General features: G+C 41.1%; 1 protein-coding gene across 22 annotated transcripts in view; it reads right to left on the reverse strand.

Annotated features, from left to right (window-relative positions):
* The window catches only part of CADPS2 (calcium dependent secretion activator 2), a 294,545-nt gene extending 278,272 nt beyond the window's left edge, over positions 1-16,273 (reverse strand). For 13 of the 22 annotated variants that reach the window (XM_027679165.1, XM_027679154.1, XM_027679153.1 and 10 more), the window contains exon 1: positions 15,841-16,272. In XM_027679165.1, coding sequence (XP_027534966.1) covers positions 15,841-16,167 — 327 coding nt within the window. In that variant the 5' untranslated portion in view covers positions 16,168-16,272. Of the gene's footprint in view, positions 1-15,840 lie in introns of all 22 variants that reach the window. The other 9 variants (XM_027679163.1, XM_027679152.1, XM_027679160.1 and 6 more) reach the window with 2 other exon arrangements.
* Between the last annotated feature and the right edge of the window lie 3,741 nt (positions 16,274-20,014).

Genomic DNA, 20,014 nt, shown 5'->3' on the forward strand with positions numbered 1-20,014 from the left:
TTGTTCTTTATCACCGTGGCACTTAATTATTTTGAGAGTTTGCTGATAGGCATGGTTATTAAACACAAATCTCAGCAGTTTGAATTTTGTCAGATCTTTTAGTCTGGAAACTGAGAAGTGGTAATTTATTCTCTACATTAAGGAATTAAGAGGAGTTAGTCAATTCAGTCATCTCACGAGTTGAGTACCCTGAATGAGGACGTGTGCAAATTCTTTAGAGGAGTCTGAAAGTTATCCAGCATTGCCCAAAGAAACCTCCTTCCCAAAAGAGGGCAGCAGGTCTCTATATTCAGAGGACCATGGACTCCTCAGGAGAAGAATATAAGAATAAGGTTAGAATCGGTAATATGCAACATCTGATCCAGAATGGGAAGGATTACAAAGTCCCAGATTTATCAGAATTATTTAAGAGATGACAAAAATCAAGTAATATATTTTCTTTTTATTCTTGCTTCCTGACTAAAAGAATGTTGTCGATCTTATCTAGACAACAGTTAAGCACCTGAGATACTGCCACAAAGGGAAAAAAGACTCCATAAAAATATGAGGGTAAGTGATAAAGAAGAAATAGCAAGAAAGGTAGCTGCAAAGTTCTGGAGGGCTATACCTGCAAATTAAGCATAAATGCAGTATTTCCAAGCTTGTTAAGACAAAGAGAACAGGAAAACGACATTCTGAATTTGAAGACTGATATTGATACTCCAGGCTGGGATGCCCTACCACACAGAGTGGATAAAAAAACGTACTGGAATTAAAAAAAACATACTGGAAAATACAGCCAGCATGGCAGCTGTGGTAACAAAAACGGGGTGAAATTTAGCATCCCACACTTCAGGCCAGGACTCTCAAGAACTTTTGTGAGATTTTCATTCTTGGCTACTCAGAGCTGAGGTTTCAAACGCACTGCCTCAGCTCACCCCAGGCACATGCTAATGTGACATGAGAAGGAAGGTACACTAATTCCAGCTGCAAAAAGATAAAGGCTGCTAGTATAATCAGAGAAGGCGAGAGACTACTGCCTGAGGGATGGTTCAGACCTTGGATTGTTTTATACAGCAGAATGAGACACCATCCTCTACTAAATCCTTCAGGAAGGAAAAGCTGTTACTGTAGCTGAAGGGCAGAGCTGACAAAACAGTAAGTGGGTATAAACCAAACTGCAAATGCATTCGGTTGGGAAACAAAAGTCTCACAACCACTGGAGTAAGAAAAAACAGTGGGGATACCTAATAACTGAAGTTTCACCTGTTTATAAAAGAGATATCTTGGTTTTGGACACAAGACTGACTCAAGCCAGGAGGTCCCTTCCCATTTCTGTACAAGTATGATACACAATAACTTGTTTGTGCGTTGAAGACATTATCAGCTTTGCAATAATTTTGCAAGATAATCTTTCCATCCCACACCAAAACAACAATTTCATTCAGCCATGATATTTGCCAGGATGCTTATTTGATGTACCTGAGACACAGCAGCTTTGTTAGCCTGGCTTATTACATGTTCTGTCAAAAGCAAAGCATTTAGTTAAACAGGTATCATTAAATGCACAAATATGATAGCAGAGCTGTTTGGCAGTAGAGATGTTATTCCCTGGTAACTATTTGGTGATTCAGAAAGAATCTTACGAACTGGCAGGTGAATAAAATACCTCGTTTAACACAATAACTATTGAGGGGACAACCTACAGCTATCTTATTTGTGCCACCTTTCAGAAATGGCCCTTACTTGGTTTCCTAAGTTGTATGCACACAATTTGCAAACACACACACAAAACCGTTTGGAAGGTACTGCACCAAAAATGATGTCCCTAACTCAGACTATCAGCCCCTCTTTGAAACTGTATTAGTCCATTATAATCTTTCTCACTCTTCTGCACTGATCACACAAATTTATTTACTTGCTATTGAAAAAAAAACGAAACCCAATAACAAACCAACAACACAAATTATTTCAATGCTTTATTTGGCTTACAATTATTGGTCTTAAAATTAGCAAGCAACTTACAAGTATTTTGAGACAGTTTTCTATTTTGATAGTACCCTAAGTTTTGGGGGTTTATTATTCATATGAATGACTGTGATAAGTAAACATTACCTGACACACCTGCCTTACACACACAAATGCACATACTGTCCAAACATGGGTTCACTTCACTGACAAAATGACCTAGTTTCTCCTTCTGAATCCTTCAGCCTTGTGGAAAGGAAAGGTTAGAGGCTACCTATCTTCTTTTAATGTTATTGTGAAGTTCTGTTCATTTTCCAGGCTGTCCAGCACTACAGATTGAAATGGATTTGCATTGCTGACCATTTATATTGCTCAGAGCTTCAGCACTTTACACCTCTTTACCCAGTCCCTCAGACGACACACCACTCCAGCTATTATAATCAGGATGCCTTACCCCCCTTATCTTATTAGCACTGAGGCAACACCGTCTGATCACTGATATGAAGAGGCTGTTCCACCCTAACCACATCACTATCAAAAAACCAAAATGGACTAACTTCTTTTTTTTCCCCAAAAAGTGGCTTATGACAGCTGTGTTTGCAGCTCTGTAGCCTCAATGAAGTCAGAATGAGTAAAACGTAAGTGCTGTCTGCACAGTTGTGCAGCGAAGGATGATAATTTTTTTTTACTCTTGTTTTTAACCACACAATCAGGATAGCTGTTTTCCTGTTGGAACTACTTATTTTTCCACTATATGAAAAAAAAACAATTTGAATCAAATTAGGAAAATAAATTATCCTTCACGCTGAGAACACATATGCTTCCAGAGCAAGTATCTGCAGCCAAGGTATAAATCCATCCTAAATACAAAAACAAAAACGATATGTAAGTCTTAAGACTGTAAAACTCGAAGAGCAGAAACAGAACAGTAGAAATTCATTGTACTGATTTCAACAGGGCACACTCTGAGCTAGCCCTAAGGAATCAAATCAATTCTAAAAGCTCAATATTAATAAAAAATAAAACTTTTACTATTAACATAAGTGATTGGGACATCTTTGCTTCCTTATCACAAAGTTTAGGAGTTTGTTTTACATGAAGTAGCTACCAAACTTAGCTGATCTGCAGGGTTTGGGATATTGAGTTTGTTTTTGGTTTGGGGGATTGGGAGTGGGTGATGTTTGTTTTTAAAGAAATGAAATGGCAATTTACAACTTCTACTACAATAAACAGAACAAAAAAAAGACATTTTTGAAAAAGTAGTAGTATTAAGTAACTTGTATGTCAGTATTTTATGCTCAATGTGTAACTTCTTTAAAACCCATGAGATCCTAACTTTTTTTTTCAATAGCAATCATAACATTTCATGAGTGGAAGCACTCATTCTATTATCATATATTATCTGCAGCTTTTTTCTGTGCCTCTCTTACACATATACACACACCATCTCCCCCCTCTTTTATATATAAACACACAAATGCATGTTTTTCACAACCCATAGGGAATTTGGCAGAACCATAGCACGCCGGAAGCAGGGATGCACCACTAGCAGCAGGACCCTCTGCCTCAGCCACAGATCATGGTCACGGTCTCACTTCGAGTACACAAGAGTCAATTGCTTCCCTTCTTCCAGTATGTGAATACATTCAGAGTTACAACATACAGACTCATTAGACCAAATAAATACTAATCAATTCACTACAACACACAATCTTATGGGACCAAGGAGATACTGTTGAATTTATTGAAGGCCAAAACAACTAAAAGACACTACAAAGGATGTGGGTATTTCAGTTCTGGGTCTGCTCCATCTGTGAACATGAATTCCACATAACGGGAGGCTCACTACAATGATCACAAATTGATCAGTGAGAATTAAATGTTATGCCTGTCTGGAGGGACACCACATAACAGTGGATTGGTCTCACAGCCTAATTACTTAAAGGCACTCATGTCACTCTTGGCTGCCTCCATGTGCAGCCAAGCACTTTGGGGAACCTGCAGCCCTCCCCCTCAGCCTCCAGCAGATACTCAGAACCATATGGGAAATTATAACTAGGATTCCATGCTTCCAAGCATTTATTTTTATTTATTCCTAATCTAAGTTTCCATAAACGTGTCAATATAATTGAGTATTAGGGCTATTTAAGACAGTTCAAGTTAATAAATTAAGGAGTACCCAATTAGGCAGGAACACTCAAACAGGTGCCTGCATAAAACTTTACTCCTGATTAGCCCCTTTAAAGAACTGCCTAGGATAAAAAAACTTATTAATAAGTTAATTTTTTATTTATTATGAAGAAGACAAATCTTTAAACTTTCAGGTTTTTTTTCTGTCAGATATAATTTCCATATTGCTGTTTTTTCAAGAACATAGAAAAATCACAGTCCATTTGGTGGCCCATACACTTGATGGCCAACAGTTGCTGCACATACACGTGCTAATAATCAATACAGAGAGGACGTTGCCCTCTGCAAGCACTCTCAGCTCTATGAACAGCAGACTACTGGAAAGCCAATTATTAAAACAAAATATACTATGAAAGTATATTTCATAAGCAGGTTCTAGTGAAGTCATACATTAAAAAAGATTGAAAAGAGCATTTGATATTAAAATAGAAATACTATTCCTATTTTACCTGTCATTCTGACCCTATTAATCCCTACCAGCATTATTATCCTCAGTACTAGAAAGTATAAGCACAGCAACCTCTTGTAAACCAGTTAAGGTCTATCTGCAGGATTAGATTCAGTGAACGGCTCAGAGTGTCACAATATTTTCCAAGGGCACTTTATTTGCTCTCTGGAGATACTCTTGAAAATGATTTCTCAGTCATTAATTATTCATTCTATTTCTTATAATCAGTTCTTTTAATTAGTATCCCAGGCAGCTTTGTTGAGGATCCCACACTTTCAGTAATTAGGGGCAGTTTGTTGTCCCTAATTAACTTCAGACATAGCAAGACTCTTATTACTTTGTTACTTCAGCTGTTTTTATGTTTGCATCGCATATTCTGTCCTGCTTTAATGGCTCAGAAAGGAAACTGTCCTGTTTTGCTATTTCTCTCATTTAGGTTCCATCTCTCTTTCTTGACTCTGTGTTAGATGCTTTATATTAAATCTCTCTCACTCTCTTTGAAGTCACATCTACACTGGCAAGCAGTGTGACACCAGAAAAGTGCATCTGCGCAGTGAAACAGAACCCTGCCAGCCTGTACAGTCTCCTTTCCATGTGTGCTGCTCTGCATAATTAAGTGCACTTGTAACAGACACAGCTTGTAATATAGCAAGAGGGTCATGTATGGAGGCTTTAACCAGTTTACTGATTTTATCATACCTCTATGACCTCTTGAAGGCCATTACAGAATGAGTTCTGACTAACAACTGCAGTTAGCAATTAACATGTTAATAAACTATTAAATATCCAGAACACGCAAAACAGCTAGCAGTTTAGGAATAATCTGAATAATTTATTGCCATTTTAAGTAAATAATACTTCTAATTCTTACATGATGCTTTTCATCTACAGACAGCAAGATGTATTAACGCAGGAGAAAGACTCTTGGAATCCAGTTGTTCCCAAGACAGTTTGAGGAAGAGCCAAGCAAAGACCACTGATAATACCAGCCCTGTTCCCAGGGACAGTGTACTGCTGTCCATTCTTGTAATTCAGAAAGTAAAGAGGTTTTACCTCAGCCTGGGGGTGGTGGGGCCAAAGAGGGGACAGACAAATCTTCATTTGGCTCTAACAGAAGTCCTGTAAGGTATATCCTATACACAGGGTGTCTGAGAGAGAGCCACACACAAAAATACTCACATAGTCTGATACCAGTGGGTGACTGATCTGCAGAACCAGCAGATCACCTTTATATTATACAGTTAAGAATAACGTTTCCTTTTCAGCAACACACAAGCAAAATATATCCACATATGCACAGGCTGTTAGATCTTGTAATTCTCAGACTACCTTTGTAGGATGTTTTGGTTTTCATATTGTAGGTGGTAAAACAGAAGGCTTATAGTCACAAAACACAGCTGGTCACTTTGTGACATTTATTTATTTATTTATTTATTTATTTATTTATTTATTTATTTCCGCAGAAAACGGCCTGGAAACATTAAGTAAGGGTACTTAAAAACTTGGATAGCACAATAAGATAACTTTAAAAGCTGGCCTTAATCTCAAGTGGGATTTTTAAAGTAAATAAATTTGGGAGCCAAAGTATGCTGAAATTTCTTGTATCATAGAATATTTAAGGTAAAATGCTTGTAATTACTTCATAACTATGTACTAGCAAGCTCAGAACCTCCACTATGTGTAGCATTGTCATAGGTTTACTTGTTTTAAAAAACCAGGCAGGGAATTTTTCTTTCCCATGCATCGCTGTAAGGGGAGGATGTTGAACAGAGGAGGGTAGTTTTGCCTTAGGTGACTGACCCAGACAAAAGAACTAACCAGCAGATCCACGTTCCAACCTGATTCAGTCCCTCTGAAGACTGCGGAGAGGGGTGATTAGTTTGGGTTTTTTTCTCTCTCTCCTCGGAGGGAGGGTGTGTGTTGGAGGGGTCCGAGGTTGACTTTGTTTTCAGCCTGCTCTGTTTTCTGGCTCCAGTTTGCCTCCATTTTCCTGCACCCTGTTCTGCCCCCAGCCCAAGTCTGCTCGGATTTCATCAGAGAGGCTTGACTCATCTGCAGAGGAACCTTTTGGGGAGGAGGTCGCCCTTTCCCTCCTCTGCTCCTGTGTTTGTCAGCGGCTTGTGCCCATTGACGAAGAGGGGAGAATCCCGGCCACACCCAGCCACAGACAGCATGAGTTTCATGGGAAGAACCCCCCTTTCCCCCTCCCCTTCTTGTTGGGGGGGGAAGATCTCCATTTTCGGCTTCTCCCGCGATCCGGGGGCCCCACGCGGAGACTGCCAGAGCCCAACAGCGCCCCCTGCTGGCCAACACCAAGCAACCGCAGGCTCTGCTCCTCCAGTGACTCAACAGCACCCCCTGCTGATCGTGCTTAGAATTGCGCCAAAAGGCAGAAAGTATTGAACTGTTTCCATTTTGAAAGGGATTTTTGGGTACAGGATTATTGTTTGGTTGTTTTTGTGGTTTTTTGTTGCTCTGCCAATACACATATATCCTTTAATAAAGGGCTGTTATTTTTTCTTTCTCCATACTTCCTCAATTGGAGCCTCTTAATTTCGGATTTACAATTGCTTAGAGGGAGGAGTTTGGTCTTCCTCATAACTCATCCTCCTTAGCAAAACACTTTAGTCCCATTAAACTGAGAGAAGTATATGTGTGGTTATGAGAATGATACTGCATTTGGAGTTAAGTCACCACAAACTGAATCTAAGTGTCTGTTCAGGCAAATACTCCAACTCAGAGAGCTGATGATTACTAGAAAAAAAAATTTCTAACGGAGTTTGCTAACTTCTATCTCCAAATAATACCACTATTTACTCTTAAATTCCCACTGGTAGGAGGCTGAAAAATTCTCTGCCTTTTAATGACACTGTAGGAAGGAAGAGAGAGTGAGAGGGGACCTGATTGTTAAAATGATTTAATATCAGATCTATACCAAAAAACCTCTTATTTAATTTTATTTCTTTTCTTTGCTTATACCATTCATAAAGAGACCAAAATAAAAAAAAAATTTAAATAGTCAATATTAATGTTTTAGCATTAATGCATATTTGATGTATTAAACACTGGAACGGTGAAACATACGTAGAACACTTTTGTACAAGAAATAACCTTCCTACAAGGCCTCAGAATACATAATTTAGAAATAAATGAAGGAATGTATGAGCAATAGGCACAAACTGGAGATGATTCCCAGCAAAAGCCAGCAAGATAAACATTTGGCATAGACTGCCTGAAGGTAGATATTTTTACAAAACAGAAAACTCATGAATTCACCATTAGAAAATCCTAAACATAAGAAACAACTCCAATCTTTTACAGAAAAAACCAGTTTTCCCCACTGCACTGTATCCTACTACTGATTTTTATGGATTCCAACTCCTGTGCCCCCCATTTCTCACCAGCTCTTTATTCTTCCTATTTTGTATTACTGACATGAATATTTAGACTATTCACTTTTTTCCAGCTTTGTCCTTTCTTCCATGTTCTCATCTATGGCCCAAACAAGTCTACTCAAAGTACTATCCTAAGGGTTTTTCTGGGGTATCTATACTATCACTCAAAGTATCCCTCCAGCACTTTTATCACACAGAAGCTGCCAGCCTCTATTTCTAAAACCTCACAGACAAGACAACTGAAGATATATGAATAATTAATGGTTGAGAGAAAAATGGAAACAGAACTGGAGAAAAAATCTTGTACAATCAACTTCTCTTTTTCTAATTTTTCTTCACCAGGTCATGTAGTTAAAAAAGTACTCACTGCACTTCGTTCTTCACAATACTGTTAATTAATGCTTTTCCCTTTCCTGACAGGAAAAACACTCAAGAATATTCTTGACTTCATGCATACAAGTAATCGTGCTTGAAGAGAAGCATATGCTTTTTCTCCTCACTGCAAAATAAATAAGAACCAGATTTTTTTTTTAATAAGTACCATCAACTTCTAGAGAATTTTAAATACAAAATGAAAAGCCTTCAATGCTTATGGCTGAGAAAATAACCTTCAAAATGCAAACTTAAACTGATGCAGCCTGGTATCGACATGCAAACACTCCATCTCTCCTGCTGCTCAGAGTTTCCCACACACAGCAACAAATTGAAAACTGCCTTTTCACAGCTGCTACTCTGAAACCTGGGGGAATCTGCTGCAACACACAAGAACGGACCTGCTTTCATTTCAGTGCCAGCAATTCTAGGCAGAAATGGGCACTGGAGATAGGTACTAGGCAAATGGAACAGGACTTCAGCAAATGCTATTCCTCTCCCTGCCTCCCATACTGAATGGCAATAGAAGCCACGGAGAGGTCTGAGTACCAGACCTGTGCATGCCACTGCCATCAGCTGGCAGCAAGAGGAGTAACTTGGAAAGAAATATAGAAGTCATGTTTGCACTAATGTGCCAAAAAAAAACCAACTATATGAAAAATTACTTAAAGATTAAAGAGTTTAAAAACCTTAGAGGCTGGCACCTGGTTCAGACAGAGTAACATACTAACTGGGGCTCAGTACAACTAAATATAGAACTAGAGTCAAGGCACAAAGACTGGCACCCCAACACACATCCCTCAATCAGCAGAGGCAAGCCAAGCATTTTCCTAGAAGAGAACACATCATCCCATCTTCCCCTTTGGATACCTCTTGGGTTGAGAAAGCAAGTTTTGTCCCTGAGCTATTAGCTTTCCAGTTCTAGCAAGGGAAGCAGCAGCAGACAGGGATATGGTAAGCTAGCAAAGTAGGAGACATACACACAAAAAACAAGGGTAACAGGAGAGTAGAACACAAATACAGAGGTACATTAAAAAAGCAAAACAATACATTGTGAAAGCAACTTCAGGATGATTTTCACCAATATGAAAAAGAAATGGTAAAAAGCCAGAAAGAGAAAAACCAACTCTAATAACCAGCACGCAAATGGAGAGGCAGGTGGTTAGTAGTGTCTCCAAACATGAACTGATGACAGCAGGTATGCATGGAGGAGCAAGGAAAGGAAAATGAAAATTTGCTTTTATAGAAATGCATCATTCAATGAACAGTTAACTAGCAACCAACAAGCATTTTCTGCTCTGGCAATATTGTATAGTTAAAGACAGTACATGGTAATGGTTATTTTGATATATTGCCCCTCTCCAGATACACGTAAAGAAGTATGGCTCAGAGGGGAAAAGACTGTTTTCACCAGCTTTGTTATTCCATGGCAGCAATGGATATATTTTTTTCAAATAATTTCAGATAAAGTATTAAAGACCAGATGAGCTGATTTGGCATTTCTGCTTCTCAGTCACCAATTACAGCAGTTCAGATACATAAAATATAATGTGAGAATAACAACTGCAAAGGGTGAGAAATGCAAGGCAGCCCAGTCAGCCAATTCCCCTGTACAGTTCCTGCAGAGATGGAGACAATCAACTGATCCTTCGAACTCTTCTCGTCAGCTCCTAATAACTAGTCTTCTTCAGGCACTTTAAATGGGGTATGTGCCAACAAAGTCAACACACTTGTCAAACTGTGTGGGTGACAGAAGAAAAGAAACAACCTGGGGTCACTCATTCAGAAAAAAAAATAAAATTGCCCCATCAAACAATAATAACTAAAAAATAATCAAATATCAAAGGCAAGTATAGGTAAAATAGACAGGGAAAACAAAACAAGCAAGTAAAAGAAGAGACTGATGAATTTTTCATCATAGTACACTAGGTTTGCAGACTGTCCATACACATTCACTTCATAACACAGCTGTTAACCAGCTCCTGGTTTTCCCAGCACATTGTCTAGCTTTTGGCCAAGCCCCAGCTATCAATTCTGAGCTGGCAGGCCAACAGAAGAATTTAAGATTAAAACAAAACTCTGAAGGACCGTCATTTCTGAAGCAGTGCTGGTAACTAGAAGGCTCTGCTTCTCTTGTCACCCTTCAGTATTTCTTCAGCCGTGGGTTGATTCAATTGCCAATGGTAAGCAACTTGCCTACTGCAAGTAAAACCAGCTTCTTCCCCAAAGAGCCAGTTCTGACAGGGGCAAAAAGATCTATTTGTGAATAATCTCGTCTCAACATGTATAGAGCTCTGTAGGCCACCATATTATGGGCTTCAACAGGATTTACCAAAACACTCTATACTCACTTGCCTGCAAATAAAATACACACAGCTTAGAGCATCATGACAAGGTGTTATGGGGGAAAATAAGGCAAAAAAACTTGATTTAAAATGACTTCCTGAAACACCACAAAAAACCCTGAAATTTTTCTAAGGGAAACAATGAAGGTAGGAATGGAAGATGTTCCTAGAAAGCCCTTTAGCAGAATTTTGACCAGATGACCAAGTTTTATACCTAAGCTCTACCTCTTAAATGTGTCTAGAGTTCCTGAAAACAATGGCTTTGGATGTACTCTCCTTGCTACCTTAGCAGTGCAGAAAGCAACATCTTATGAAGCAGGTTCAGAAGCCAAGAGATGATTTTTCTTTTCCAAAATATGCTTAGTTAATAAATAAGTAGATACACACCACCAGCTCAAAAGCAAGGAAATGTGGGGCTTGGGACAGGAGAAATAAAAACATTGAGAATAAAACTGTGATCCAGAGAATGAAGTCTATCCCCACAACCAGCATTTTCCTGATACTATTACTTAGTTGACACATATTACTGTAAACCTCTTCTTTAGAGGTAAACTCCAAGAAACGGATAAGAACAAACTCACAGCATTCAGATGAAAATAAATTATTATTACTGCTCCTACTTTGAGAATTAACTAGAAGTCAATGTTTTCGATCTACTCGTGACTGAGCAGCTGGACAGGAGAGAAAAAATGGTCATCAAGTATTCAGGAAATAAAGTTATTCAGTTATGAATTTTATGCAGCCAGATCAATTACTTCTGCTACCTATTACCTATGAAAGCAAGACTTGAATTATCAGCTTTGATGTACTAAGCCTTTCACACATTATGAAATCTTGTTTAGCCTAGGAGTGTTACTTCTCCCTCAGTCTTGGGTTTTTGTGTGGCCACTTGATTACCAGAGTAAATTTTAAAATGTTGAAGAATTAAAACACAGGAAGAACTTTTTTTTTAGTTAATTGTAGCATTTCATTGTCCCTTCTTTCCTCAGGAACTTTAGCTCTGATTCGTCTCCCAGATATAGAACCTGGCCTTGGCATGTACTCCCTGAGTAAAACTGAGTAGGTACACACAAGTGTACAACTGATTAGTATAAAGAGCAGTTACCAAGGTCATCATCTAATCACTGACTCAGTGTATGTTCACAGACACCACTTTTCCTTGATGGAAGAAAGTCACAACGGCAATGCATTTCCTTCACCACCTCAATCTCATTCTACGGACCAACTCAATCTGCTGGATTGAGATTCAGTTTGGCTGGGGTAGGAGAACACAAGGAAGAAGAACGGGATGTGTTAAGTATTTTCTTCTTCTCTTTTGCTGGGACTAGAAACAAAGAGGAGTGGAGATACAGAAAATAAAAATGCTGAAATACGTTCAAGAGGACTCATAAAAAAGTGGTAACTACAAGAAAGTTACAGTCTCTTTAAACCAGGGACAGACAAATCTTGCTTTACAAAAGAACCATATGTAATGCATTGATGCATTAATATTTCTCTAAAAGTAGGAAAATACATGACTAAATGTCCATAAATATCTATTGAAAAAATGTTACTAAATTAGGTCTACTCTTTAAAGCAAACTCCATATTTGTCAGGATTTGCCACCCAACCTTGAAAAATCACACCGTGTTTCTTTCAGCTCCACATCTCCAATATTTACTTATTCCTCCTTCTCTATTAAAAATCTATTTGTAACCAAAATAAGACAGGATGTAATAGTAGGCCACCAACTAACTCTGAACAGTTAAAAAAAAGTATTTCTACCACATATCCTAAAGATTTAAAAAAAACCAAATGCAGTCTTACCATAAAAATATGTGAATCAGCAAAATCTGGGCTAAATGACATTAAATTTGTCATTAAAAAGAAGTCAGTGGAATTGATGGACTGGTGAATTATAATACTTTTTTTTCTTAGAGTTTGATTTTTTTAGTTAATCTTATCTATCACAATACAGCAGAGCTAATTTTACTTCGCAAGAAGGAAGAAGAAAGGACAACAGAGGAATGAAACACTGCCTGCATTTAAAATTCTTTAATTAGTATTACGCAGTCCTTTAAGTATGGTGGTTTCAAGATACTGTATAGTGTATTTTAATCTGATACTAAAGCAAGAACATAAGAAGCCAGCCATATTGTAACCCATTTCCTTACTGATATTACAATGCAGTTGAGGATATTTGATATATGAATTCTCTCTCATTCCCTTACTGGATAATATGTTCCACATTAAAAAGGAAGAATGCAGCACATTAAAATACTGCAGAATGCAGTTTTTGCTCAGCAATATGCCAAATGAACTGGCAGAAAGAACAAATTACTTTTGCTCTTAAGCAGGGTGGATACTATTCTTAGGTTATCAGAAAGACTGCTAGTGCAAAAGCATTACAAAGAGTGCACAAGCTGAAAGAGGCAGGGAGCTGGAACCAAACAGCATCAAAGGTTCTGATTCAAAACCATGTCTTGGATCACTTATCTACTGATGATGGACAGGGCATGCAGTAGTTAAATATTTAACAGCTCCAGTTAAATAACACGGGTAAGGAACCTCAGTCCAGCTCGCAATGGACAGCCAGTCACATCACACAAGTCAGAAGTGAAGCAAAAGAACAAGAGGTCAAGGAAGAATCCATATCTGTATCATACCTTGGCAGAGACAAAATTAATTCAGGAAATAAGACAGACTTCCACCCCATGGAATATGAATCACAGAATCACAGAATGAGTAAGGTTGGAAGGGACCACAGTGGGTCCTAACCTCACTGTCTGAGCAGGGTCATCCCAGAGCACATGGCACAGGATTGCATCCAGACAGTTCTTAAATATCTCCTGTGAGGGAGACTCTAAAACCTCTCTGGGCAACCTGTTCCAGTGCCTGGTCACGTGCACAGTAAAGAGTTCTTCCTCATATTCAGGTGGAACTTCCTGTGCGTCAGTTGCAGCCCACTGCCTCTTGTCCTATTGCTTGGCACTACCCAGAAGAGCCTGGCTCCATCCTCTTGACACCCTCCTTTTAGATACTTATAAACATTGATGAGGTCCCCTCTCAGTCATCTCTTCTCTAGACCAGCTATCACATCTCCAAAAGTGTCTTCCTTCAGGACATGGTGTAAGACAGGTGGTTGTACTCTCATTCACAGGGCCACCGTGCAGCACAGAGCACAGAAATTAGACACAAAAGAGGGCTCCTTTGTACAGCTCTCAGCAATCTCAAACCATCAAAGCAGGTTTTCTGAACTCTCAAAATGCAGGACCACTTCTGCTACCCTATATTCACTGGGTAATATATACCACAGTGTCAAATAAGAGGAAGGATGGTAATGTGCATTTCATTACTTCTAGACAGAAATGCAACTCCTAGAAAGAATTATTTTGTGTTATGTCTTATTTAAAAACTCTATTTTCTGACCAGCTAAAGACAAGTCATCATTGTTCTACAGCTAAATTCCTAAACGTGACAAAAGTCTTTTTGCGCATACAGTTATTAACCCAAAAGTCAGAGTTCACGTAAAAACAGTAATTACCAGGAGTAGCATTTAATTTTAGGTATCAAGTCAACTCTGTCAATCACTCTGTTCATTGCTCATATGTTAAATCCACAACAGTTTTATTTCTGTATTTGCAGACATTTTATTAATAAAAATAATACAGTAGTTATTTTTAAAACAGTTCCTATGCTTAATGACTGAGATAAGTGAGAACTTCTAAATACTCAGTATCTTCTGCGATTGATAGTCACAAGCTTAACTTGGAAGCTGATTAGGAAAATTTATCAAGAGGAGGGCAATGTGGCACTGGAGCAAGTCACACAGATGGGCTGTGAGATCTCATCTCTGGAGGCTTCTGAGTCTCCTGCTTAAACCCAGATTGGTATCAACACTGCATCAAGTTCACTTTGGCTTTGTCCAGTGGAAAGTCAAACTCAGATGACCTCCAGATGTCTCTTCAAAATATCGTTTCTATGGTGACTGTTTTGGGGTGCGTAATCTTCAGTGGGGTGAAAATTCTCATTTTGAGTTTTCTTTGGCTTTCTGCTTACAAGATGTCTTTATACAGGCTCCACAGTTTAAGCACCTAACACTTAATAAAACCAAAACATTCTTTCAGAAATAATCTTATTATTACCGCCACGTTAACTTGTCAGAGAATTCACTAAGCACAATTACCTGTAGCAGACATACTTCGAACAACCCAAAACATTTAGTATTGGATTTTACAAACCCTTAGAGATATGGAAGTATCAAGATCATAAAAAGCCAAGTGGAAATGAATTCTTTTTTGTGTCCTATCACTATCCTTCTGGAAAATTATGTGGAATGGGGTTTTTTGTTTGTTTCTTTTCTGTTTTGATTTGGATTGGTCTGTTTGTTTACAGAATTGAAAGTAAAAATACACAAATCTTTTAGACCAAACATTTCAAGAGCTGAGCTTTTAAGTGGTTATCTGGAAATGCAGTGCCTTAAGTATTCTACCTATTCAACAGCTCGAAAGTAAGTGAGAATAAGCAAAAATCCCTACCACACACCTGCCAGTTGTCAACAGCTTGTATTTGATGTACAAGATGCAGAGAATAATTTTGGTCAACCTTCACTAGAAGGCCATTCTCATCACAAACACGCATGTTGATTGTTTCTATGTACAGAGACAGCGCACTTAATAATTCATGAAACAAACTAGTTTTCTCGTTCACCTCTGTATTATGATTTAATTTGGGTACTGATGGTCAGAACGCGACTCACAGAAGGCACCTCTGGGAAATTTAACTCCAGTCATCAGACAGCGCCGAGAAGCAGGAACAGATCCTCCACGGTAGAACGGCCCCAGCGCCCCCGCGCCCGCTCCCTGCGCTCCTGTGCCCTTCGCACGGCGACTTTAAGCATAACTAAAAACTTAAACGACTTCACCCCGGTGTCTGATGGATTTCTAGGTGAAGGGTCTGTTTTGGAGAAGGCGGGTTCAAACCCAGCCCTCCAGCAGCCGCTCCCGCAGCGCCCGCGATGCCGCCGGCGGTGTCCCGCCCGGTGCCCGGGGCGGCGCTCAACCTGTTGCGGGGCGGGAGCGCGGCGGCGGCGGTGGCTGCGGGATGGCCCGCGAGAGACAAGAGCAGGCGGCGGGGCAGGGGGAGCGGGGAGGCGGGGGCTCACCTTCTGCTGCCGGCGGGCCATGTCTGTGGGCTGCTTGGCGTTGAAGGGGTGCGCGATGCACCTCGCGATGAACACGTAGAGCTGCAGCCGGAGCCGCTTCTCCCGCTCCTCTCGCTGCAGGCGCTCCTGCTCATCCCGGCCCTCGCTCAGCACCGAGGGGCTGGGGCTGGTCTCCCGCGCCGCCCCGGCCTCCCTGCCCCGAGAGTCCCGGGGCGGCGCCGGTGGCAGCGAGCGCGGAGAGCCGCCGCCCGCCGCCACCAGCACGTCCCGCCGCTCCTCTTCCAGTAGCTCATCGGACTCCTCCTCGCTGGAGGAAGGGTCCAGCATCGCGCTCGGGGTGCGGGCCCGGCGGCTGGCACGGAGCGCGGTGGGGAGCGGCGCGCACCTTTCCGGACACGTCGAGTTTACACACGGACTGTTTCCGACCGGCAGCGGCTGCCGGGCGGGAGCGGAGGGGCGGGGAGGAGAGGCGGGGTTTGGGAAGGGGGTCGAGCCCGGGTTGCCTGGGAATTGCTTCGACCGGCTCCCGGCGGAGACAGGGGCGGGACCGGGGCCGGGCTAACATCTTCGCCCGCCCCGGCGGGGATAGCGGTTGGCGAGTGGCCAGGAGGGGCAAGGGAGGGCAGCACCGCACCTGACAGAGCACCGCACAGGACAGCACGACTCGGCACCGCACGGCACGACGCGGCTCGGCTGCCCTGCTCCCAACAAGGGCAGCTGCTGGCCGGGGAGCCTCCCTGGCAGCGCTGGTCCGGTGCGTCCTGCCCCGCGTCCCGGGCAGCGGGGCCGCCGTGGGAAGCGCGTCCTGCCCTCTCCATCCGGCTCCGACGCACGGCGGGACGCCGTGCTGGAAAGGGAGAGAGGAGGCTGTGCGCGCCAGCGACCCCGGGCTCGCTGGCATCCTCTGCCAAGTAGTGGGAGTGGAAATGAGAGACATCTCAAATGGCCCCAGAAGAGGAAGATACCGAAACCCTGCCTTTTTGAGGTGGGTAGTGGGCTGATTGCTCTTGCAGGTTATTTCTGTCGGGAGCCTGGAGCCACAAGTCGGTCGTTCACATCTCTCTGAAGTCGTTATTCCAGACTGTCTGAGGATCCAGACAGATTTGTATTCACGGTGGTTGTCGTCACACTTAAGGCTGTGAGAACCATATGAAAGCCTACGACTGGGAGCCTCTAAAATTGAACAAAAAAGGCTTCACCGTGTGAAAGCCAGATTCCTGGAGTCTGATCAGGACCCCCTGGAAAGGCAGGTTTGGGGAGGGAAGAGACATGAGATTTCATGTGGATCAACAAGTCCTTCTCTCAATCCCTATTCACCCATATGCAAAGGTGCTGCTACCAGGGAGGACAAGGGAACTACCGAGCAGGGAAGGATCAGGGGCCAGGAGGACAAAGGCTGGAGGGATGGACTGGCTCACAGAAAGGCCGTGGCTCTATATGCTGCTCTAAAACAACGACTGAGGCTGTGCCCACGCTGCTCCAGGCCCTGCTCTATACCAGTGACAGGTTTTCAAAGCCCTGCATGGAAACTCAACAAACTCAGGCGGCCAACCCTGAATGAGCTGGGCTGGGTTTAGAGTGGTGGACTCTAGTCTGTTATCAATATTTTGAAGTTCCCAGTACTGCAGATTTAGGAAAGGATCTCTAAAGCTGGCAGTTATCTGCCTACTGAATCATCTTTCAGGAGGTGGAATTCCTCTTGCTGAGGGCAGCAGCTATTAGCTAGATGGCAGCATTAGGCACTAGGAGTCTGGGTTCTGCCTCTGGATCTCTGCCAGGGGAATGAGGTGAAGAACACAGAGCCAGACACTACTCAATGATAGCCAGGGAAGGATAAGAAGTAACAGGCACAAAATGAAATACAGGCAATTAATTCTGTTTAGATATAAGAAAAAGCTTTTTCACTGTGAAAGTAGTCAAACACTGGCATGAGTTGCCCACATCCTTGCAGATGTTCAAAACCTGACTGGACTCAGCCCTGGGCAACCTGCTTGAGGTGACCCTGCTCCACGCGTTGGACTAGATGAGCTCAGAAAGTTCCTGGTGCACGGGGATTTTCATCTCCAGGTGCAGGATTTTGCAATTGTTCTTTTTGTTGAACTTCTTGAGTTTCTTGTTTGCCATTTTCTCCAGCCTGTTGAGTCAAACAACATGAACACTCACACAATTGTGTGATGTATCAACCACTCCTCCCAAGTTCATGGTGTCTGCAAACTGTCAGAGGGTGTGCTCTGTCCCATCGTCCAGGTCATTAATGCAGATGTTAAATGGCATTGGTCACAGTATCAATCCCTGGGTACACCAATGCTGATTGGCTTTCAGGTATTCTTTGTGCCACTGATCACAAACCTTGAAGCCAGGCAGTTCAGCTTTCCCACCTAGCTAGCCTGCACTTCATCCATTTTTCTATGAGGATGCTATAGGAGGCAGTGTTGAAAACCTGATTGAAGTCAAGATAAACAACATCCACTGCTCTCTGCTCATCCATCAAGCAAGTCATTCAGTTAGAGAAGCCTGTCAGGTTTGGCCAAGCATGATTTCTCCTCCATACACCCGTGCTGACTATCTCATCACTTTCTTGCTTTGAATATGTTTGGAAACAGTTTCCAGTGTTATTTGCTCCATCACCTCCCCAGGGATAAAAGTGAAGCTGGTTCATAGTTCTTCTATTTTACCTTTATTGAAGAGAGGAGTGCTCTTTGCTTTCTTCCACTACTTAGGACATCCATGTCTTCCCTAGAGCTGCATGCAAAGCAAAAGTCTTCTGCTTTGCTTTCAGGCCTCAGCTTTTCTCATTGTATCTCTTTATTTGGGGAAAAAGATTAAAACAAGAACAATTTAGGTTTTGTTTTCCATCAGGCCAAGCTCAAAATAGAATGTTCTCAGCTTGGAATTGACTACGTGAATAAATTCAATTGACAATATCTATCAGCATATCTAATAGTCTAGGATGAACACTCTTACCTTCTGCAGCTACTTTTATCACAACCTTTTATTTGGTATTGTGTGTTTCCATTCTGTAAAGCTACTGTCTTCTGACATTATTTGCATTTTTCGTTCTGGTCTCTTGTTGATTCTTGGTGCTGTTTTTCATCTGGTGCTTTAAATGTAGAGTATAATTTTTATATATTTTAAACATTTCTGCAGAGCAAAAAAGCCACCTTTCTGGAGCCCTTTTTGTACTTTACTGATAATGCTACCATCAAACAAGGGTGTTATCAGTCTTATAAGAATCAGTCAGAACTTGTTCCTGAATTCCTCAGATGCCTGTTCAGATTCTGCTCAGCCAGTTCAGTACGCAAATATCAGTGCAGAATGTTTATATTCAAATACTTATAAGCTTAAAAAATCCAACAACAGCAATGAAAAATCATTCATTAGTTCTCATTAGGATAATCTAACCAAACCCATTTTATTTGTATTTACTCTTCACTTTATCCAACCTCAGCACGGATTTTTTTACAATTGCACTCATCAAACTGCAATTTTTTCTGCCTAGATTATATATTCTACCTAATTTAGTTTGTAGAGTGTATTAATCTTAATAAAATGGTGTTAAGAACGGGACTGTTCTTTTTTTATATGGCGATGAAATGAGGAATTGTCAAAAAGGTTTTCTATTTAGGGGGTGAAAGAAGCAGTGAAATAGTTTTAAATTGATTTTTTTTTCCAAGACATAAAAATTATAACTGTTTTCAAATCCTTCATTTGGGAAAACATGACTAAAATTAAGGTATATAAGAATATATTTATGTTCGGTAGAAGTGTCTTTGTATAGAATCAGTGCCTTGTAATTCACTTTTAACTGTCTTTTTGTCATAAAATTCACTATTATTTTGAGGCTCAGTAGTTCACAGTAATGAGTTTTAGCTTCATGCAGTGCATTGTTATTTTAGACACTTCTTGTGCTATTTTTGTCTAATGTTTTGGATTACCAAATCATGTGATTAAGCAAGAATCTCACTTTATGTTATTTGTAAGCAGGTCATAGCCAAAGCCAGACATGACAGTGATGTTTCTACGGTGCTTTATAATTGCTTTATCATGGAAATATACCACACCAGGCAGCACTAAGTGATGGGTGAAGTGCTGCCTCACCCTTCGCCTTACCCACTGTGACCACCTTTGTTTGTATACCATGAACTTGTGGAGAACAACTTGAAAGCATGAAAGA

This window comes from Neopelma chrysocephalum, unplaced genomic scaffold (assembly GCF_003984885.1).
Source record: "Neopelma chrysocephalum unplaced genomic scaffold, ASM398488v2 Primary Assembly neopelma1_45, whole genome shotgun sequence".
Classification (NCBI taxonomy): domain Eukaryota; kingdom Metazoa; phylum Chordata; class Aves; order Passeriformes; family Pipridae; genus Neopelma; species Neopelma chrysocephalum.